The 20,384-nt window shown below is 38.8% G+C and overlaps 1 protein-coding gene across 2 annotated transcripts; it reads left to right on the top strand.

Annotated features, from left to right (window-relative positions):
• The first annotated feature begins 1,009 nt into the window (after positions 1-1,009).
• On the top strand, positions 1,010-20,107 carry rad23b (RAD23 homolog B, nucleotide excision repair protein). 2 transcript variants are annotated; one of them, XM_062032001.1, is made up of 10 exons: positions 1,010-1,223; positions 1,825-1,906; positions 7,795-7,874; positions 10,617-10,780; positions 10,853-10,899; positions 10,981-11,108; positions 15,731-15,860; positions 15,950-16,077; positions 19,647-19,820; positions 19,905-20,107. In XM_062032001.1, exons 1-10 carry the CDS (start codon positions 1,158-1,160, stop codon positions 20,016-20,018), a joined length of 1,113 nt encoding a protein of 370 aa, XP_061887985.1. In that variant the 5' UTR covers positions 1,010-1,157; the 3' UTR covers positions 20,019-20,107. The 2 variants fall into 2 exon arrangements, with proteins under 2 accessions (XP_061887985.1, XP_061887984.1); XM_062032000.1 differs by having other exon boundaries at positions 1,012-1,223; positions 10,850-10,899.
• The last annotated feature ends 277 nt before the right edge of the window (positions 20,108-20,384 follow it).

Genomic DNA, 20,384 nt, shown 5'->3' with positions numbered 1-20,384 from the left:
TACCTGCCGCCATGGCGGATACGTTCCTGAGAGCAAATGGACGCCGATGCGGGTCCGTTTCGCGGTTCCGTTCCGGAAAGCGCGATATCTCCGCGGGGGATCCGCCGCGGAGTGTTTTTGCTGTGTGTATACAAACCAGCGCCAGGGGGTTGTAAATTCAATAAAGAAACTAAAATAGAATGCAAAATATATATATGCAACAAAAAGTAAAGCCATAGGCTCACACAAGTTCAGTAAATAAATAAATAAATAAATACATTTGGAACACAGCATCATAGTTTTCACAGCTTTTCGGTTGTTAGAGGTAGAGAGTGTTATAAAGTAAAGTTCTAATTCTTTTTTAAAAGGCACAAAAACAGGTTGGGTATTGAGAAACTTACATTTATGAATATAAAACTTAGCCAATAGTATAATGAGGTTGCAAAGGTAAAACATTTTTTCAATTTTTTATTTTGCATTCTGTCATTTAAAAGTCTCCATTCTCGATAAGGAGGTAACCCAATTTGATATTAATTGGTTAAAAGCAATTAAAAAAAAATAGGCAAAAAGTAAGAAAACTAAAAATATGTTTTTTCACTACCCATGTTGTATGTGAGAAAGAGGGCTGCTGCGTAGTGCGTTGATTTACCTCAGAAATCTGAAAACGAAGGCAATAACGTCAAACGCGAACAACCTCTTTTAGATAGACTGCACGCATTATTGATGTCATTGCTTGTAAAGTACAATATAAAGACATGTATGTCGTAGCTATATTCTCACCGAAGCGGCCAAAGATGACGAGTTTTAAGATGTCCGAGTGCATTCGAATGCAACAGCAATTCATCCAAATAGGACAACTGAACACAAAGAAAACGTTACATTATTTTGTTTGAAAAAAAAAACAAAAAAACAAGCAAACTTAGTCCAGTGTTAGTTTAACTGGTGTTGTATATTTATTTGTTATTGTTGCGATGATAATGTTAACCCTTGCCTGTCGAACCCAGACTAACCGCTCGGGGCGCTGTCATTCGCCAACTTTATAATAAAGGTTCGTAGAAGAAGAGCGGCCCTAAGGCATGGCGGCTGTCAGTTTGTAATGAGCCAGCGAAACCATAACAAAGTCCTGCAATTCGAACTAATCACATTTATACCACGTTTGTGGACACTCTACCGTCAAAATGCAGATTACGTTGAAAACTCTGCAACAGCAGACGTTCAAAATCGACATTGACGAAGAGGAGACGGTAAGATTCGACATGGAGGGAATGGGAGTTGGGTATGCACAGGACGCAATTTTATGTTTTAAGCGTTTCAGTGTTTACAATTTATCTGTTTTGTCTGCTTTAAATCGTAACATTTTTCTATAAAAAAATATGCAAGTTGTGTTTAAATGTTATGGGGATCGATATTAATGTGGAGTTGCTATGATTGACTACAGACTGAAAAGTAATCAGTATTTAGCCATAGCCCACTACTTCATAATATTATGTCACCCCATATTAAAATTAGTATTGTTTACCTAGGAATCAGCCAAAAATCCTGCAAGAAAGTCCCACAAATAGCTAAATAAAATATGGTAATTGGATGACTGGTTCAAGGCTTCTTTTATGACTCTTCAACTTTCATTTTATGACTTTTAAGTACACTTTGGACCGCAATTCATGCGACACCATAATTTTGCAATATGTTTACTGTTGTTGGGGTTTATATTTAGTATACGTTTTTTTCAATACACAGCTGAAAACAAAATGACAGTGTTCAATGTCGTTGCTTTATTATGATGGTAAAATTGTTGTAATGTGTTCCAAATGATCAGCTAACTTTACTGTCCTGATTTCCTTTCAGGTGACAACATTAAAAAAGCGAATCGAACAAGAGAAGGGATTGGACGATTTTCCTGTTGCCGGGCAAAAACTAATTTATGCTGGTATTTCATGGACTATTTTACCTTACTTCATATGTAATCTTTTTTTTTTTTTTTTAAGCAGGGGTGTCCAAACTTTTTTCCACTGAGCCATCCTGGAACCAGAAACAAAACACTGAAGGATGCAGGGACTACCGTATTAGTATAAGTCGCTCCGGAGTATAAGTCGCTCCGGAGTATAAGTCGCTCCGGAGTATAAGTCGCTCCGGAGTATAAGTCGCACCGGCCGAAAATGCATAATGAAGAAGGGAAAAAACATATATAAGTCGCACTGGAGTATAAGTCGCATTTTTTGGGGAAATTTATTTGATAAAACCCAACACCAAGAATAGACATTTGAAAGGCAATTTAAAATAAAGAAAGAATAGTGAACAACAGGCTGAATAAGTGTACGTTATATGACGCATAAATAACCAACTGAGAACGTGCCTGGTATGTTAACGTAACATATTATGGTAAGAGTCATTCAAATAACTATAACATATAGAACATGCTATACGTTTACCAAACAATCTGTCACTCCTAATCGCTAAATCCCATGAAATCTTATACGTCTAGTCTCTTACGTGAATGAGCTAAATAATATTATTTGATATTTTACGGTAATGTGTTAATAATTTCACACATAAGTCGCTCCTGAGTATAAGTCGCACCCCCGGCCAAACTATGAAAAAAACTGCGACTTATAGTCCGAAAAATACAGTACTTCGATTTATTAAAACAAATACATTATTCAACATTTTTGTAACATGTTGGAATATTGAAACTAATAACACAAAGCTGCCAGGTAGGCAGCACGGTGGAACGTGTGCCTCACAATACGAAGGTCCTGAGTTCGATCCTCGGGATCTTTCTGTGTGGAGTTAGCATGTTCTCCCCGTGACTGCGTGGGTTCCCTCCGGGTACTCCGGCTTCCTCCCACCTCCAAAGACATGCACCTGGGGATAGGTTGATTGGCAACACTAAATTGGCCCTAGTGTGTGAATGATGTCTGTCTATCTGTGTTGGCCCTGCGAGGAGGTGGCCACTTGTCCAGGGTGTACCCCGCCTACCGCCCGAATGCAGCTGAAATAGGCTCCAGCGACCCCGAATGGGACAAGCGGTAGAAAATGGATGGATGGATGGGCATTATTCAACATGACCAACCGAAGCCAATGTCGGTCATTGTAATTGAAAAATTGCTTACATTTCAACTTTACGCTAAAACTGACAAAGCAAATAGTTTTCATGTATATTTTATTTTCACGTGGCTCTGAATCTCCATGGTAATGATCTGACATTGTTTACTTTTACTCTTAGAAAATGACATGGGCTAATAAAAAAATAATAATTGTGGAGAATAGTTTGGGGCGGGTGGACTTTGGACACCTCTGCTCTGTGGCATTGACTTAATGCGCTCAATATGTAGAGCAGGGGTGTCCAAACAAAAGTTTAGATCAACTTCAGATCTACAGTCGCGATCAAAAGTTTACATACACTTGTAAAGAACATAATGTCATGGCTGTCTTGAGTTACCAATAATTTCTACAACTCTTATTTTTTTTGTGATAGAGTGATTGGAGCACATACTTGTTGGTCACATAAAACATTCATGAAGTTTGGTTCTTATATGAATTTATTATGGGTCTACTGAAAATGTGACCAAATCTGCTGGGTCAAAAGTATACATACAGCAATGTTAATATTTGGTTACATGTCCCTTGGCAAGTTTCACTGCAATAAGGGGCTTGTGGTAGCCATCCACAAGTTCCTGGTTGAATTTTTGACCACTCTTGACAAAATTGATGCGGTTCAGCTAAATTTGTTGGTTTTCTGACATGGACTTGTTTCTTCAGCATTGTCCACACGTTTAAGTCCGGACTTTGGGAAGGCCATTCTAAAACCTTAACGCTAGCCTGATTTAGCCATTCCTTTACCACTTTTGACGTGTGTTTGGGGTCATTGTCCTGTTGGAACACCCAACTGTGCCCAAGACCCAACCTCCGGGCTGATGATTTTAGGTTGTCCTGAAGAATTTGGAGGTAATCCTCCTTTTTCATTGTCCCATTTACTCTCTGTAAAGCACCAGTTCCATTGGCAGCAAAACAGGCCCAGAGCCTACCGTCATGCATGGTGGTGGTAGTATTATGAACAAGTCCATGTCAGAAAACCAACAAATTTAGCTGAAATGCACCAATTTTGTCAAGAGGAGTGGTCAAAAATTCAACCAGAAGCTTGTGGATGGCTACCAAAAGCGCCTTATTGCAGTGAAACTTGCCAAGGGACATGTAACCAAATATTAACATTGCTGTATGTATACTGTTGACCCATAATACATTCATAAAAGAATCAAACTTCATGACTGTTCTTTGTGACCAACTAGTATGTGCTCCAATCACTATCACAAAAAAATAAGAGTTGTAGAAATGATTGGAAACTCAAGACAGCCATGACATCACGTTCTTTACAAGTGTATGTAAACTTTTGATCGCGACTGTATCTTTTGACATAAAGTCAAAAGTATTTTTATGTTGCATGCTTTTTTGTCAAAACACTTTAATAGGAAAATTAAAAAATATGCAATATTATATATATATATGAATATAAAAATATTCAAAGTTGAATATTTGATGTTGAGTAATTGGAACCTTAAATAGGTAAATAATTCATAACATTGCTTTCGGTTCATCATTCTTTTTGAGCGCTGACAGTTTAAAACAAACCAGGCTAAGGTCTCGTGGATCCAAAAGGCCTCATAAAAGTGGTGAAAATAAGTCATATATTAGTTTTACTTTCAACGTTTAAATCATTGGATAAACTTCAGATCTGTCCGTCAATTATAAGTTGTTAAAATATAAGTTTTAAAATAAAAACTGCCTACATGGAAGTTTTTTGTTATTAGTGTTAATATTGCAACATGTTTTCATCACATTACACCTGCTTGCTCTTTTATTCCACTTTTTTTGGGGGGGTTATACTTTTAAAATGTGCCGTGGGTTGTAAAAAATTAGGCCCATATTTTGGACACCCCTGACAGCGTGTTTTTGTTTATTACTTTATTCTTTGTTTATACTTACTCTTTGTTTATTTATACTTTACTATTTATATGGGCAGCACTGTGGAACAAGGGAGTAGTGTGTGTGCCTCACAATAAGAAGATCCTTGGTTCAATTCTGGGCACTGGGTTTTTTCTGTGTGGAGTTCGATATTTAAGAATCAATTGCATGTTCTCCCTGTGACTGCATGGGTTCCCTCCGGGGACTCCGGCTCCCTCCCACCTCCAAAGACATGCACCTGGGGATAGGTTGATTGGCAACACTAAATTGGCCCTCGTGTGTGAATGTTGTCTGTCTATCTGTGTTGGCCCTGCGAGGAGGTGGCCACTTGTCCAGGGTGTACCCCGCCTACCGCCCGAATGCAGCTGAAATAGGCTCCAGCGACCCCGAATGGGACAAGCGGTAGAAAATGGATGGATGGATGGGCATTATTCAACATGACCAACCGAAGCCAATGTCGGTCATTCTAATTGAAAAATTGCTTACATTTCAACTTTACGCTAAAACTGACAAAGCAAATAGTTTTCATGTATATTTTATTTTCACGTGGCTCTGAATCTCCATGGTAATGATCTGACATTGTTTACTTTTACTCTTAGAAAATGACATGGGCTAATAAAAAAATAATAATTGGAGAATAGTTTGGGGCGGGTGGACTTTGGACACCTCTGCTCTGTGGCATTGACTTAATGCGCTCAATATGTAGAGCAGGGGTGTCCAAACAAAAGTTTAGATCAACTTCAGATCTACAGTCGCGATCAAAAGTTTACATACACTTGTAAAGAACATAATGTCATGGCTGTCTTGAGTTACCAATAATTTCTACAACTCTTATTTTTTTTGTGATAGAGTGATTGGAGCACATACTTGTTGGTCACATAAAACATTCATGAAGTTTGGTTCTTATATGAATTTATTATGGGTCTACTGAAAATGTGACCAAATCTGCTGGGTCAAAAGTATACATACAGCAATGTTAATATTTGGTTACATGTCCCTTGGCAAGTTTCACTGCAATAAGGGGCTTGTGGTAGCCATCCACAAGTTCCTGGTTGAATTTTTGACCACTCTTGACAAAATTGATGCGGTTCAGCTAAATTTGTTGGTTTTCTGACATGGACTTGTTTCTTCAGCATTGTCCACACGTTTAAGTCCGGACTTTGGGAAGGCCATTCTAAAACCTTAACGCTAGCCTGATTTAGCCATTCCTTTACCACTTTTGACGTGTGTTTGGGGTCATTGTCCTGTTGGAACACCCAACTGTGCCCAAGACCCAACCTCCGGGCTGATGATTTTAGGTTGTCCTGAAGAATTTGGAGGTAATCCTCCTTTTTCATTGTCCCATTTACTCTCTGTAAAGCACCAGTTCCATTGGCAGCAAAACAGGCCCAGAGCCTACCGTCATGCATGGTGGTGGTAGTATTATGAACAAGTCCATGTCAGAAAACCAACAAATTTAGCTGAAATGCACCAATTTTGTCAAGAGGAGTGGTCAAAAATTCAACCAGAAGCTTGTGGATGGCTACCAAAAGCGCCTTATTGCAGTGAAACTTGCCAAGGGACATGTAACCAAATATTAACATTGCTGTATGTATACTGTTGACCCATAATACATTCATAAAAGAATCAAACTTCATGACTGTTCTTTGTGACCAACTAGTATGTGCTCCAATCACTATCACAAAAAAATAAGAGTTGTAGAAATGATTGGAAACTCAAGACAGCCATGACATCACGTTCTTTACAAGTGTATGTAAACTTTTGATCGCGACTGTATCTTTTGACATAAAGTCAAAAGTATTTTTATGTTGCATGCTTTTTTGTCAAAACACTTTAATAGGAAAATTAAAAAATATGCAATATTATATATATATATGAATATAAAAATATTCAAAGTTGAATATTTGATGTTGAGTAATTGGAACCTTAAATAGGTAAATAATTCATAACATTGCTTTCGGTTCATCATTCTTTTTGAGCGCTGACAGTTTAAAACAAACCAGGCTAAGGTCTCGTGGATCCAAAAGGCCTCATAAAAGTGGTGAAAATAAGTCATATATTAGTTTTACTTTCAACGTTTAAATCATTGGATAAACTTCAGATCTGTCCGTCAATTATAAGTTGTTAAAATATAAGTTTTAAAATAAAAACTGCCTACATGGAAGTTTTTTGTTATTAGTGTTAATATTGCAACATGTTTTCATCACATTACACCTGCTTGCTCTTTTATTCCACTTTTTTTGGGGGGGTTATACTTTTAAAATGTGCCGTGGGTTGTAAAAAATTAGGCCCATATTTTGGACACCCCTGACAGCGTGTTTTTGTTTATTACTTTATTCTTTGTTTATACTTACTCTTTGTTTATTTATACTTTACTATTTATATGGGCAGCACTGTGGAACAAGGGAGTAGTGTGTGTGCCTCACAATAAGAAGATCCTTGGTTCAATTCTGGGCACTGGGTTTTTTCTGTGTGGAGTTCGATATTTAAGAATCAATTGCATGTTCTCCCTGTGACTGCATGGGTTCCCTCCGGGGACTCCGGCTCCCTCCCACCTCCAAAGACATGCACCTGGGGATAGGTTGATTGGCAACACTAAATTGGCCCTCGTGTGTGAATGTTGTCTGTCTATCTGTGTTGGCCGTGATGAGGTGGCGACTTGTCCAGGGTGTACCCCGCCTTCCGCCCGAATCCAGCTGGGATAGGCTCCAGCGACCCAGAGCGGGATGGATGGACTTTATTCTATTTTACAATATTGGTTTACTTGATTACAATACCGATCTAATTTGATACATTAGCCTTTATTGTAGTATTTATGGGAAAATCATGATAAATTATCTTTAATTTTGTCCCCAGGTAAAATCCTCAGCAATGACTCCGCCCTCAAAGAATACAAAATTGATGAGAAGAACTTTGTTGTTGTCATGGTGACAAAGGTTTGTTGCTTTTCCTTTTTTAGTAAGTAAGGTCTGCAGAGAGACACTTTGTGTTCTTTTTGTTTGTCGACAAAAACATTTTGCTTTTGAAATAATCATTAAACTTATTTTATGTGTCGGTACAACTTATTTTACTTTACCTCAAATTCAAACTGCACTTAAATGTATTTTCATTTAATACATACAGAATTTGAGTTTTAAAAACACCACAATCTGGGTCACCACTTGTTTGCCAAAGCACAGGTGAGAAGCACTGATGTACACACCTAATCAAAGAATACAAATACTAATTTACCATTTAAAAATGTTGTGTAGTAAATGTTAACTTGAAATAAGTCTTATTGTAGCCCTATGATGAGGTGGCGACTTGTCCAGGGTGTACCCTGCCTTCCGCCCGAATGCAGCTGAGATAGGCTCCAGCACCCCCCGCTACCCCAAAAGGGACAAGCGGTAGAAAATGGATGGATGGAAGTCTTATTGTATTCACTACACCACTGATACTTTGTTTACTGCAGAATGTTTGTGATGACTAGCAAAAAAAACAAAACTGAGAGAAAAAAAGTTGCTCCACAAAACGTATTAAATCCAAATTGCTAGTGTTGCGTAGGTTATCACGGGCTAACTTGTTGCAATGTGTGATGCTCACGACGCGTCGTTGCAGAAAGACGCTTAATGAATGACAAGAGGCTTTGCCCTCTTCCTTTCATTCCGCACAAACGCCCGCAGCTGCTGAGACTGATGCAAAGTGTGACAGCTCTTGCAGCCCTTCAACAATCATGCGCATGGCAATTTATCGAGGCTTGCAAAGTTATCAAGTTAATTTCCATTTATCCTTCGATGAAATTACTTATGGAATTAAGACCCCAGTTCTAACTACACGCTACTTTGTATTCGAAATGGCAACATCGGAGGATAGAGGAAAAAAAGGAACTAATTGACGACAAAGATCTTTGGTATATTTCTATCAAACTTATAGAGATACCCGGTCACAGGTAAGACAATGTCACAGGACGGAAAATTCCAAACGTCTCGTTTGGAGGAAGTCGTGTTGTACCGATACCAATATTTTGGTACCGGTACCAAACTTTCGATACTTTTCGGTACTTTTCGATACTTTTCTAAATAAAGGGGGCCACAAAAAATTGCATTATTGATTTTATTTTAACGGAAAATCTTACGGTACTTTAAACATGTTTCATAATGCAAGTTTGTCCTTAAATAAAACTGTGAACGTATTGCAAGTTTGTCCTTAAATAAAACTGTGAACATATTGCAAGTTTGTCCTTAAATAAAACTGAACATACTAAACAACTTGTCTTTTAGTAGTAAGTAAGCAAACAAAAGCTCTTAATTTAGCTGCTGACGTATGCAGTAACATTGTGTCATTTTCCATTTTATTACTTTGTCAAAATTATTAAGGACAAGTGGTAGAAAATGAATTATTAATCTACTTATTAATTTACTGTTAATATCTGCTTACTTTATCTTTTAACATGTTCTATCTACACTTCTGTTAAAATGTAATAATCACTTATTTTTCTGTTTGACACTTTACATTAGCTTTGGATGATACCAAAAATTTAGTTATCAATCCGATACCAAGTAGTTCTAGGATCATATATTGGTCATATTCAAAGTCCTCATGTGTCAAGGGACATATTTCCTGAGTTTATAAACATAATATACATTTTTTTAAAAACGAAAAAAGATTTTGTGATGCTAAAAAATATCGATGTAATCATAGTAGTATTATAGGAGCGTACTAGTTACGCTCCTGTACTTGGTATCATTACAGTGGATGTTAGGTGTAGATCCGCCAATGGCGTTTGTTTACATTGTGACGCCGGTGAGCTACGGTGTGTAGTGAAGCATTTTTAGCTATTCCTTGTCCTGCATGGATGATACTTGTAAGAAACATACTTTATTTGTTGCCATGGAGGCGAGGATTAGTGATTTAGAAGTAGCTAAAACACTGCCGACTGGTGCTGGACTTAAGCCGCTAGCTAGCTAGCCATGTCTTAAAGCACCTCTTCCTGAGGGCATTTCAGTGTTATAACTTCACCTTTATTGTTAGTTTTTAAGGCAAAATGCGTCCGTTCTCTCTTTTCTGTCTACACACTGTGTCTGCTTGTAAGTACTCTGTGATTGTGCACTGCCGAACATGCTCGTAAAACCAGCAATGACACGGGGGCTGGGGGACCGGTACCCTTTAGAGGCGGTGTAGTACCGAATATGATTAATTAGTATCACGGTACTATACCAGTACCAGTATACCGTACAACCCCAGGAGGAAGTATGAAGAAAGGCAAGATTATTTTATAAATGTATCCGCAATGCGTAAATGGTTTGGTTTCAAACTTCCGGGACTTATTGGGATTCATAATAAACAAAAACAGGGACCATGAGGTAAGAATCGTTGGTTTTACATATAAGGTCCCCTTTAATAAAATATTAGCATGGTCTCACAACGTAGATAGATGCAACTTTATCAGAACCCTAATGAAAAACAGTCACTCGTTCAATTGCAACCAATCTATACACATTTTAGTTTACCAGCATTCGTACAAATAAAAGCCTATGAAAACAGCCGTTACTTCAAATAAATGCCTGTTACTCTCTGCACTTGAGTAAACAATCCACCCACTAATGTAATTAAGGATTATTGCTGATCATTTGGTGCCAGTTGTGTTTTTAAATGTACTAATACTGTTTTATTTTTGTGTGCTAATGATCGACGTGTAGCCTAAAAAGGGCCCAGCTGCCACTAAGCCGTCATCCTCATCCAGCACCGAGGCACCTGTGACGACGACGCCCACGTCACAGACGCCCACAGAGCGTGTCCCGGCTGATGGCCAACCAGATGCAAGGCGACCTGCCGCTGCCTTCCCCACGCCTCTTTCTGCCGGGTAATGACGTTATAATAGTCTGATTTTGATCTGTGACATGAACGATCACCATTCCCCTTTCTCGTGCAGAAGCTTGGAGGCTTCCATGAACTTAATTGACGAAGCAGGTTCGAATCTCGGTAAGGCCACAGTGCTCTTAATTTTACTGCCATACTTATGCTCCGTCAAAAATGGACCTGATTGCTGAGATGCTCTTGTAGTGACAGGCACGTCGTACGACGCCATGGTGACCGAGATGATGCTCATGGGCTACGAGAGGGAGCAGGTAGTGGCGGCTCTGAGAGCGAGCTTTAACAACCCAGACCGGGCTGTGGAGTACCTGCTCTCGGTAAAAAAAACATACACTTCTCTGACAGTAAAAGCTGAATTTTTGTGCTTGATGTCAATTTACTGCATTGTGTTCAGTATCTAACAAAAGGTAGCACACCCCTCACGTTTCAGCAACCATTTTTATTAAGTGGTGTCCCGATGCACTTCCGATAAAATATCAATATTCCAGCTTTGAGTATTGGCCGATATCAGCATTAATCATAGCACATCCATCCATCCATCCATTTTCTACCGCTTGTCCCTTATTATTTTGTAGTGTGGAATGTTAGAAAAGGTTTGATTAAGTGAAATGACTCAAACAGAACAATGGTGTGTCAGGTTCAAACACTGATGACATCTATTAAACAGACAAGAAGCAAGGAATCATGCAGAGACAGAGTTCAATTTGGCTCAATGAGGAGAGACGTTTGGGATTGCACGCTCAGTTACAATCTCCCACCACGCTCTGAGCTAACGTGCTCCTCTTATTTATTTGGGAGGTCCCTGGTTACATCACTGAGGCCGCCTCTAAAAGAAGTGGCCACACATTTCATGCAAAGCAGCTTTCAGTACACACAATACGTGACGTAATGTGCTAGGGGCCTTGTGATTGCCTTGTTTCTGCTTCGTCTGCGTGCTGTCGTCTTATCTTCGTTGAGGTCCTTGAAGTCCTTGGCTGTTAGTGACAAACAACATATCTGTGACGAGGCAACCCCTCATATGCCATAGCTGATAACAAGTTTTGTTCTTGCACAGACAGAAAAAGCACAGCTTGAGCACAATAGCTAATAACTATAGCAACAGCCTTTAAGCATAAGAGTTGTGTGATAACTTATACATAATTATTCTAACATGGTGGGTGTGGAAAACACTAACCTATATGTTAACTGGAATGGACCTAACCGTTTTTTAAATTAAAGTGGAGTCTTATTTGTTTTTTTGTCCACCGCTAGTGCTATAACTATAATAACCGCAGTAGATTGATTGATGTGGACACGTTTGTGTTTGGATACTATCTAATACACGTCTACCTTTAGAGACTGTATTTTTAAGTATTATGTAACTATAACTGGAATGGACTTAAGCAGTTTTTAAATTAAAGTGGAGTCTCATTTGTTTTTTTGGCCACCGCTTGTGCTAACTATAATAACTGCAGGAGATTGATTGATGTGGACACGTTTGTGTTTGGATACTTTCTAATACACGTCTACCTTTAGAGACTTTGTATTTGTAGGTAATATGTAACTATAACTACATGCAATGGATCGTGGCGCAGCGCCAGAGCAATATGAAAGCTGCCACACCTTAAAAAGGACACCTTAAAACTCAGTGTTTTTTACATGAAAGCAAATTGAAGTAATACAATATATTATTTATTATTATTATCAATCAATCAATCAAAGTTTACTTATATAGTCCTTAATTAGAGATGTCCGATAATGGCTTTTTTGCCGATATCCGATACTCCGACATTGTCCAACTCTTAATTACCGATTCCGATATCAACCGATACCGATATATACAGTCATGGAATTAACACATTATTATGCCTAATTTTGTGATGCCCCGGTGGATGCATTAAACAATGTAACAAGGTTTTCCAAAATAAATCAACTCAAGTTATGGAAAAAAATGCCAACATGGCACTGCCATATTTATTATTGAAGTCACAAAGTGCATTATTTTTTTTAACATGCCTAAAAACAGCAGCTTGGAATTTGGGACATGCTCTCCCTGAGAGAGCATGAGGAGGTTGGGGGGCGGGGTTTAGGTGGGGGGTTGGGGTGTTAGCTGGGGGTGTATATTGTAGTGTCCCGGAAGAGTTAGTGCTGCAAGGGGTTCTGGGTATTTGTTCTGTGGGGTTTATGTTGTTTTACGGTGCGGATGTTCTCCTGAAATGTGTTTGTCATTCTTGTTTGGTGTGGGTTCACAGTGTGGCACATATTTGTAACAGTGTTAAAGTTGTTTATACGGCTACCCTCAGTGTGACCTGTATGGCTGTTGACCAAGTATGCCTTGCATTCACTTGTGTGTGTGAAAAGCCATAGATATTAAGAAAAATTCCTAGTTTGTGAACCCGTTCTCAAACAATGGCAATAAAACTATTCTGATTCTGATATTATGTGACTGGGCCGTCAAGCAAAGGAAGTGCCTTTAAGGTTTATTGGCGCGATTTACTTCTCCCTACGTCCGTGTACACAGCGGCGTTTTAAAAAGTCATACATTTTACTAATGGTAACCGATACCGATAATTTCCGATATTACATTTTAAAGCATTTATCGGCCGATAATATCGGCAGTCCGATATTATCGGACATCCTTACCCTTAATCACAAATGTGTCAAAGGGCTGCACAAGCCACAACATCCTCGGCTCAGAGCCCACATCAGGGCAAGAAAAAACTCAACCCAATGGGAACAACGATAAACCTTGGAAGGGACCGCAGATGACTTCACTAAACTACAAGAAAAAAACAACCTTGTGTGCTTATCAGACGACATTTAGATGTTAATTGGCTGCCCAGCTTTGCATGAGTAAAGACGCTGCAGAACTGCTTGTATTGGAGATTTTAGATACAAGCCGATATCATCCAGAACTTGCTGATATTGGACCAGGACACAGCCACCTCGATTTGATTACAATTACGATTTAGGAGGTACGATTTTATTAAAAAGGGATTATTGATGCATCTTAAATTTATGTATTATTAATGCGGTTTTACTTTTTTTTTCGTTTCACTAAATAAGCGTTTATCACTTGCAACTTTTAAAAACAGTGCATTTGTAATAAATTCCCATCACGTTTTTTAAATTAATTATATGTACAAAACTGGAACATAAGTGCCATATAATAAAGGAGCTAGTAGGATCGCTGTGAGGTGGCACGACGTAGTCAGCCACATTTTAAAACTCTGAATTTATTTACAATAAATAAATCGATTATTGACGTTTACTAATCGATTTTATAATCGTCCATGTCCGAATTGCGATGCAGCTAAAAATCGATTATTTCCCCCACCTCTCCAGGACACCCATTCTTTCGTCTTCTCAAGAGACAATACTAAAATTATATTTCTATTTACTTTAGAATAGTCCTTGTACAGTTTGGAAAGCTGTATAGATTTACTATCCACTGAAAATAAGTCAACACACAGCCATTATTTTCTAAATAGCTGGCAACACGGGAGAGTAGAACTCAGTTACTGGAATTCCACTGCTCCATGATGACCTTACTGGTGGATGTTACACACCTTGCGATCCCCCACTTCTCTTCCTTCTGCTTGAGGATGTACCACAGGTGCCCAATTGTGTTCATGTCTAGAGAAAACATTCAACTTCCTCAGCAAGGCACTTGGCATCTTGGAGGTGTGTTTGGGGTCTTTATTGTGTTGTATAACTGCCATGCAGCCCAGTTTCCTAAAGGAGAGGGCTCTGTTTCGGACAGTCACAGCACACATTGGAATTCATTTTTCCTTCAGTGAACCACAGCTCACTAGTGCCGGTAGCACTCATGCTGCCCTAGTCCCCACCACCACCATGCTTGACCATTGGTTAAACATAATTATGTTGAATTCGTGTTGTCTGCTAGTTAGACAGTAATTGTGTTGTCCTTTTTTGTGGATAGTAAATCTACCACTTTTGCACCTTGAGAAAATGTACTGCAACATAAAAGAGTCTGGAAATGTAAGATACAGTGGACCGAACTTAATTGGTTCTTGAGCAGGTTCGTAAATAGAAAAGTTTGTATATTAAAGCAAATTTCTCCATAAGAAACCATTTTTAATATGAATAATTGGTTGCATGCTCAACAAAAGTCCATATTTTAATACAAGTTTGTACAATTTAAACACAATATAAAGTACTAAACTAGAGATGTCCGATAATATCGGGCTGTCGTTAAATGCTTTAAAATGTAATATCGGAAATGATCGGTATCGGTTTCAAAAAGTAAAAATGTATGACTTTTTAAAACGCCGCTGAACGCAGTGGTACATGGACGTAGGGAGAAGTATAGAGCGCCAATAAACCTTAAAGGCACCGCCTTTGCGTGCCGGCCCAATCACATAATACCTACGGCTTTTCACACACACAAGTGAATGCAAGGCATATTTGGTCAACAGCCATACAGGTCACACTGAGGGTGTCCGTATAACCAACTTTAACACTGTTACAAATATGCGCCACACTGTGAACCTACACCAAACAAGAATGACAAACACGTTTCGGGAGAACATCCGCACCGTAACACAACATAAACACCAGAACAAATACCCAGAACCCCTTGCAGCACTAACTCTTCCGGGACGCTACAATATGCACCCCCCGCTACCGTGAGCTAGCAAAACTAGTAAAATGGTGTAAAAATGCTAAAACACTTAAAAAGCACACAAAAGTAGGTAATGGCAGCGCTGTGCTGACTGAATGAGCAGCGAAGAGTGATTCGCCCTCCCACAGTGGATGTGCTGCCGGACACACAATGGGTGGATGAAACATTTGTTCGCGCACCATGTTTTAATTAGTTCAGTGATTCATAAATCGGACGTTCCTACAATAAGAGGTTTGTAAAATGAGGTTCCACTGTAGTGCATAATAATCTTTCATACTCTGGATTTAAACATTTTCACTCTGAATGCACCATTAGGAAATCCCAAGCAGAGACCAGGTCCAAGCCAGAGGCTCTGACGCTGCGTTTTCTCCACTGACTGGCGCTCTAAGTGGACCTACAGGGGATATAAGCGACCCGCTCAACACTGGCGCTTCAGAAGGTGCAGGTGAGAGGACTTTTGACTCAGCGGCAGCATCTGTCTTCATGTAGCAATTGTTTATTTTCATGGCGTATTGGATTTTGTCACGCTCTCAGGCAATCCGCTCAGCTTCCTAAGGAATCAGCCCCAGTTCTTTATGATGCGACAGTTGATCCAGCAGAACGCTGCACTGCTTCCCGCGCTGCTGCAGGAAATTGGCAGGGAAAACCCAGAGCTTCTGCAGGTAAACGATACATTAAACCTCCTTACCAACCAGGACTGTACAGTGGAACTAAATTAAAGTAAAATACAATCAGTTCCGGTTTTTGTCCCATGTAAAATAATCAGGGACTCTAGGTTTCAAAAAGTCACATTTAAGACTTTTAGACTGTGATTAAAAAAAGACTACACACCCATACTGACAAAACATGCAGCTGTGCAGGTGTTTGTGGCATTTTGGCATATTTTGACATGGACCTGTTGCAGATTGTTGACTATTTTCTTTTTTGTTCCATTCACTTTTTCCACAATATTTACAAATGCTGCTCTCTACAATAGCTCCACATCCTGGTCCTGACCAGCAATAACGTTATTATATTTTTAAGACCTTTCATCGTCATATTTAAGACTTTCTGAAGGATTTTGAATTTGTTATACATTTTTAGGCCTTGAATTCAAATGATTGTATTTAAGACCCTGCAGGTACACAGGTAATGGACAAAGAAATGAGGTTCTATGATCAAACTACAGTGGAACCTTAATTTATGAGGTTTTGAACTGGGTTCTTTAAAAGTTTGTAGAGTGAATCAAATTTCTCCATAAACAATGTAAATTTGAATAATGGGTTCCAGCCTAGACAAAAGTCCATATTTTTGTGAATGTTTGTACACTTTGAGCACACTATGAAGTGATATACTGTACTATGTATCAAACAATCATAAGGAGCTGATAGATCAACGCTCTATTTAATAACAAGCCAAAACAACGACGACAAGCTTAACTGTCCTTTATGCGCTGCTCTGCCAACATGTACACACACAAAGAAGTCCCTTTGGTGCCCTCACAAATGATCAGAAATCACAACAATCTTTAACTTTAACATATTGCTACGATACCACACACTTAAAAAGTAAAATCCACAATTATATTGTCGTTGGCAAATAAGAAGTTAACAAGGGAAAGAAAGGAGTCGACAGAGGGGGAAGGAGGGAGCGGCGGTCTGTGAGTGTGCACTCTTGGAAGAGACACAGCTGAATGAGAGACAGTGTCTTTTCCTCCGCTGTGATATAAGTCCGCTTTGGCTGCTTTTTCCAAAAAAGTCTGGTCTCATCACAATCAAAAACTTTCTGTAGTACAACGCCCGCTTCGTCAATCTCTTCAATACGAGCAAGCACATAATGGATGCCAGCGTTACACAAAATGAACAAAAGAAGCCTTCGCACACAGAGACATGGTTCACACACATAGTTGGCTTGATCTAATAGTTCGTAAAACGAAAAGTTAGCAAAAAGAGGGGTAAATTGAGGTTCCACTCTCCCTATTATAAAACCGTATTCAATGTACAAGGTAGGGCTGTCTTTGACTAAAGATTTTCATAGTCGAATCTGATTAGTTAGATTTTGCCCATCGTCGTCAATCAGTCCAATCATTGGCTGGTTTTTTTTTAAGAGAAATGAACAGATGGCGGTAAGTGGTAGTGTATACTTGCTGCTCACTATAGGTGTCAGTAACGTCACATGTATGTCTAGAGTCGTGTATAGAGAGTATGGCCAACCAGGTTCCAGGCCATCTCCTCAATGATTTGTCAGAAGGCGTTCACGACGCCTTGCTTTCCACCAACTTAGAGCTGATGCTATGTGTTTGCGGCGCTTCCTCGTTAGTTTCTCAACTTGTAAAAATGCCCTGTTGTGCAGCATGGGCCTGGCTGCTTCACCCGCAAGAATTGTGGAAAGCTTTTACATCGTTTTGCCCACAACCTGGAAAGAAGACAAGAATGAGAAATGAAGGTTTGCCATCAACACAGGAGAGCCACGAACTAAAGTGTCTTGTGCCAGGTAAACACATGGCACAATGTCTGTGTTTTGTTAAGAAGCTAATACAAATAATAGCACAATAAATTAATCAATTTAAGAGATAGTTTGAAAACAGACTATCTTTGAATCTAAGTAAAACTTAACAAAGCAGCAGTAGAGAAAGTCAAACAGAAATACAAAAAAGACAGACATTGAAAGACTAAAATAAACCACATTTTGGATGTAATAATAGAACTGGAAGTCTCATATAAAAATATCTAACATAAAGTGGCAAGAAATAGGTCAATAATGTATAAAGCAAAATTAGAGATGTCCGATAATATCGGACTGCTGATATTATCGGCTGATAAATGCTTTAAAATGTAGTATCGGAAATTATCGGTATCGTTTTTTTTTTGTCCTGTCCATCTTCTCATGCAAATCATATAGTTTATGTAGATGCCCATATCGGCTGTTCAGATTGAGCCCGGTTTATAATTTCCTGTTATACAGTATGCCAGGCAGTCTTGCACTAAAGGAGGACTACGTTTATTGTTTACTTTATTACTCTAGTATACTCTGGACTGAAGCTGTGTGCCTTCATTGTTTTTGTAGCTGTTGTTTTGAGGCATGTTTAAAAAAAATAATGCACTTTGTGAAAGTCAAAGTATAGTACTTCCCATAGTTGTAGTGGGTATCAGGATTATCTCAGGGAGAGCATGTCCCAAATTCCAAGCTGCTGTTTTGAGGCATGTTAAAAAAAATAATGGACTTTGTGATTTCAATAATAAATATGGCAGTGCCATGTTGGCATTTTTTCCATAACTTAGGTTGATTTATTTTGGAAAACCTTGTTACATTGTTTAATGCATCCAGCGGGGCATCACAACAAAATTAGGCATAATGTGTTAATTCCACGACTGTATATATCGGTATCGGTTGATATTGGAATCGGTAAATAAGAGTTGGACAATATCGGAATATCGGATATCGGCAAAAAAGCCATTATTGGACATCTCTATGCAAAATATGTTCTGGACCAAAAATCACTCCATATATTCTACTGCTCGCCAGTGTAGCCATATCTGAGTTATTGTGCAGAACTATGGGAAAATAACTACAAAAGTACACATACTTATTACCTTGTTACAAAAAAAAAAAAAAGATCAGATAAATTAACATTGGCTTTTGAGAACCCTTTATTTTTTAAATCAAAATCATTGCAATTCTATGATCTGCTGTATTTTCCAACAGTTAAAATTATGCACAAAGCAAAATGAGGGTAACAAGTTTTAGTTTTTTTTGTCGTTCTGTGTATTTTGTTATGTTGCATCGTCAGGAGCGTTAATAGAGAGCCTGCTGGTCACTAAACACTGCATGAATGTAGCAGCAGACTGCGTCAAATATGGCTGCAAAATTATACTTTGACAAAATGAGCTGGAGGATGTTTATAACTATACATAGATGTATTATTTTGGTTTAATTAGTCAGGAAAACTAACGTCAGAATGACCGCAATGCATGCTTCCATGCAGAGCCGCACACGTCCTTGGTTGCAAAAATAGCGCCTGTTCAGTTTGCCATACTCTTTGTACACACGACTCTTAATTGCTGTGCGCTTATATGGGATATACTAAACTCCGTGCGCCATATAGAAACATCCTTGCAACATTATTAGCAAAAATATTAATGTATGTATTGAATAAAACCACAGCGTGGCTTAGATGGTAGAGCAGTCGTTGTACTTGGCTTTTGTGAGGATACTTTATGCATAAACCTTTGCAACACTCTAACCACTGTAGGAAATCAGCAACAATCAAGAGCACTTCATCCAGATGCTGAATGAACCCCTTCCAGAGCCGTCACCGACAGCCGGTGGAGGCGGGGGAACCGCCGGTGCGCCGGTGGACTCTCAAAGCGGAAGTAACATGAGCTACATCCAGGTCACCCCGCAGGAAAAAGAAGCCATTGAGAGGGTGAGGACGCCGCCGTCCATGACCGACTAATTTGTCTGCAAGAAGGCGTGTGTGTGGTTAACTTGCGCGTCTCATGTGTTGCAGTTAAAAGCCTTAGGATTTCCAGAGGGACTCGTTATACAAGCTTACTTTGCTTGTGAGAAGAACGAGAACTTGGCTGCCAATTTCCTTTTACAGCAGAATTTTGATGACGACTGATGGACGATTTACAACGTAACTTTTTTGATTTCCGGTATTGGCTATTAATATACAGTAAAAGAGATTTAAATAAATATCTCCCCACCAAACTTTGTTTTTAGCCACTTCTGTCCACTTTCATCACTATTAAATCCAGCAACAGTTTAAGTAAACAGAAATGTTTTTACTTTAAAATCATTATTGTATATGCGCATCATGTTTTGTTTTTTCTTTTTTTTATATAAGTTTGCGTTAAAACTGCACTGATAATGTTTTTCTACAATTATACATCCCTTATTAGCATGTGAACCAAAATGATTATTATGTATGTGGCTGACACATGTTTGGCTACCCATTCAAACCTAAATAAATAAAATGTGATTTGCT

The sequence above is a fragment of the Entelurus aequoreus genome, linkage group LG21 (assembly GCF_033978785.1).
Source record: "Entelurus aequoreus isolate RoL-2023_Sb linkage group LG21, RoL_Eaeq_v1.1, whole genome shotgun sequence".
Taxonomy (NCBI): Eukaryota; Metazoa; Chordata; class Actinopteri; order Syngnathiformes; family Syngnathidae; genus Entelurus; species Entelurus aequoreus.
The sequence above is the reverse complement of the archived record's forward strand: the minus strand, read 5'-3'. Positions and strand labels throughout refer to the sequence as shown.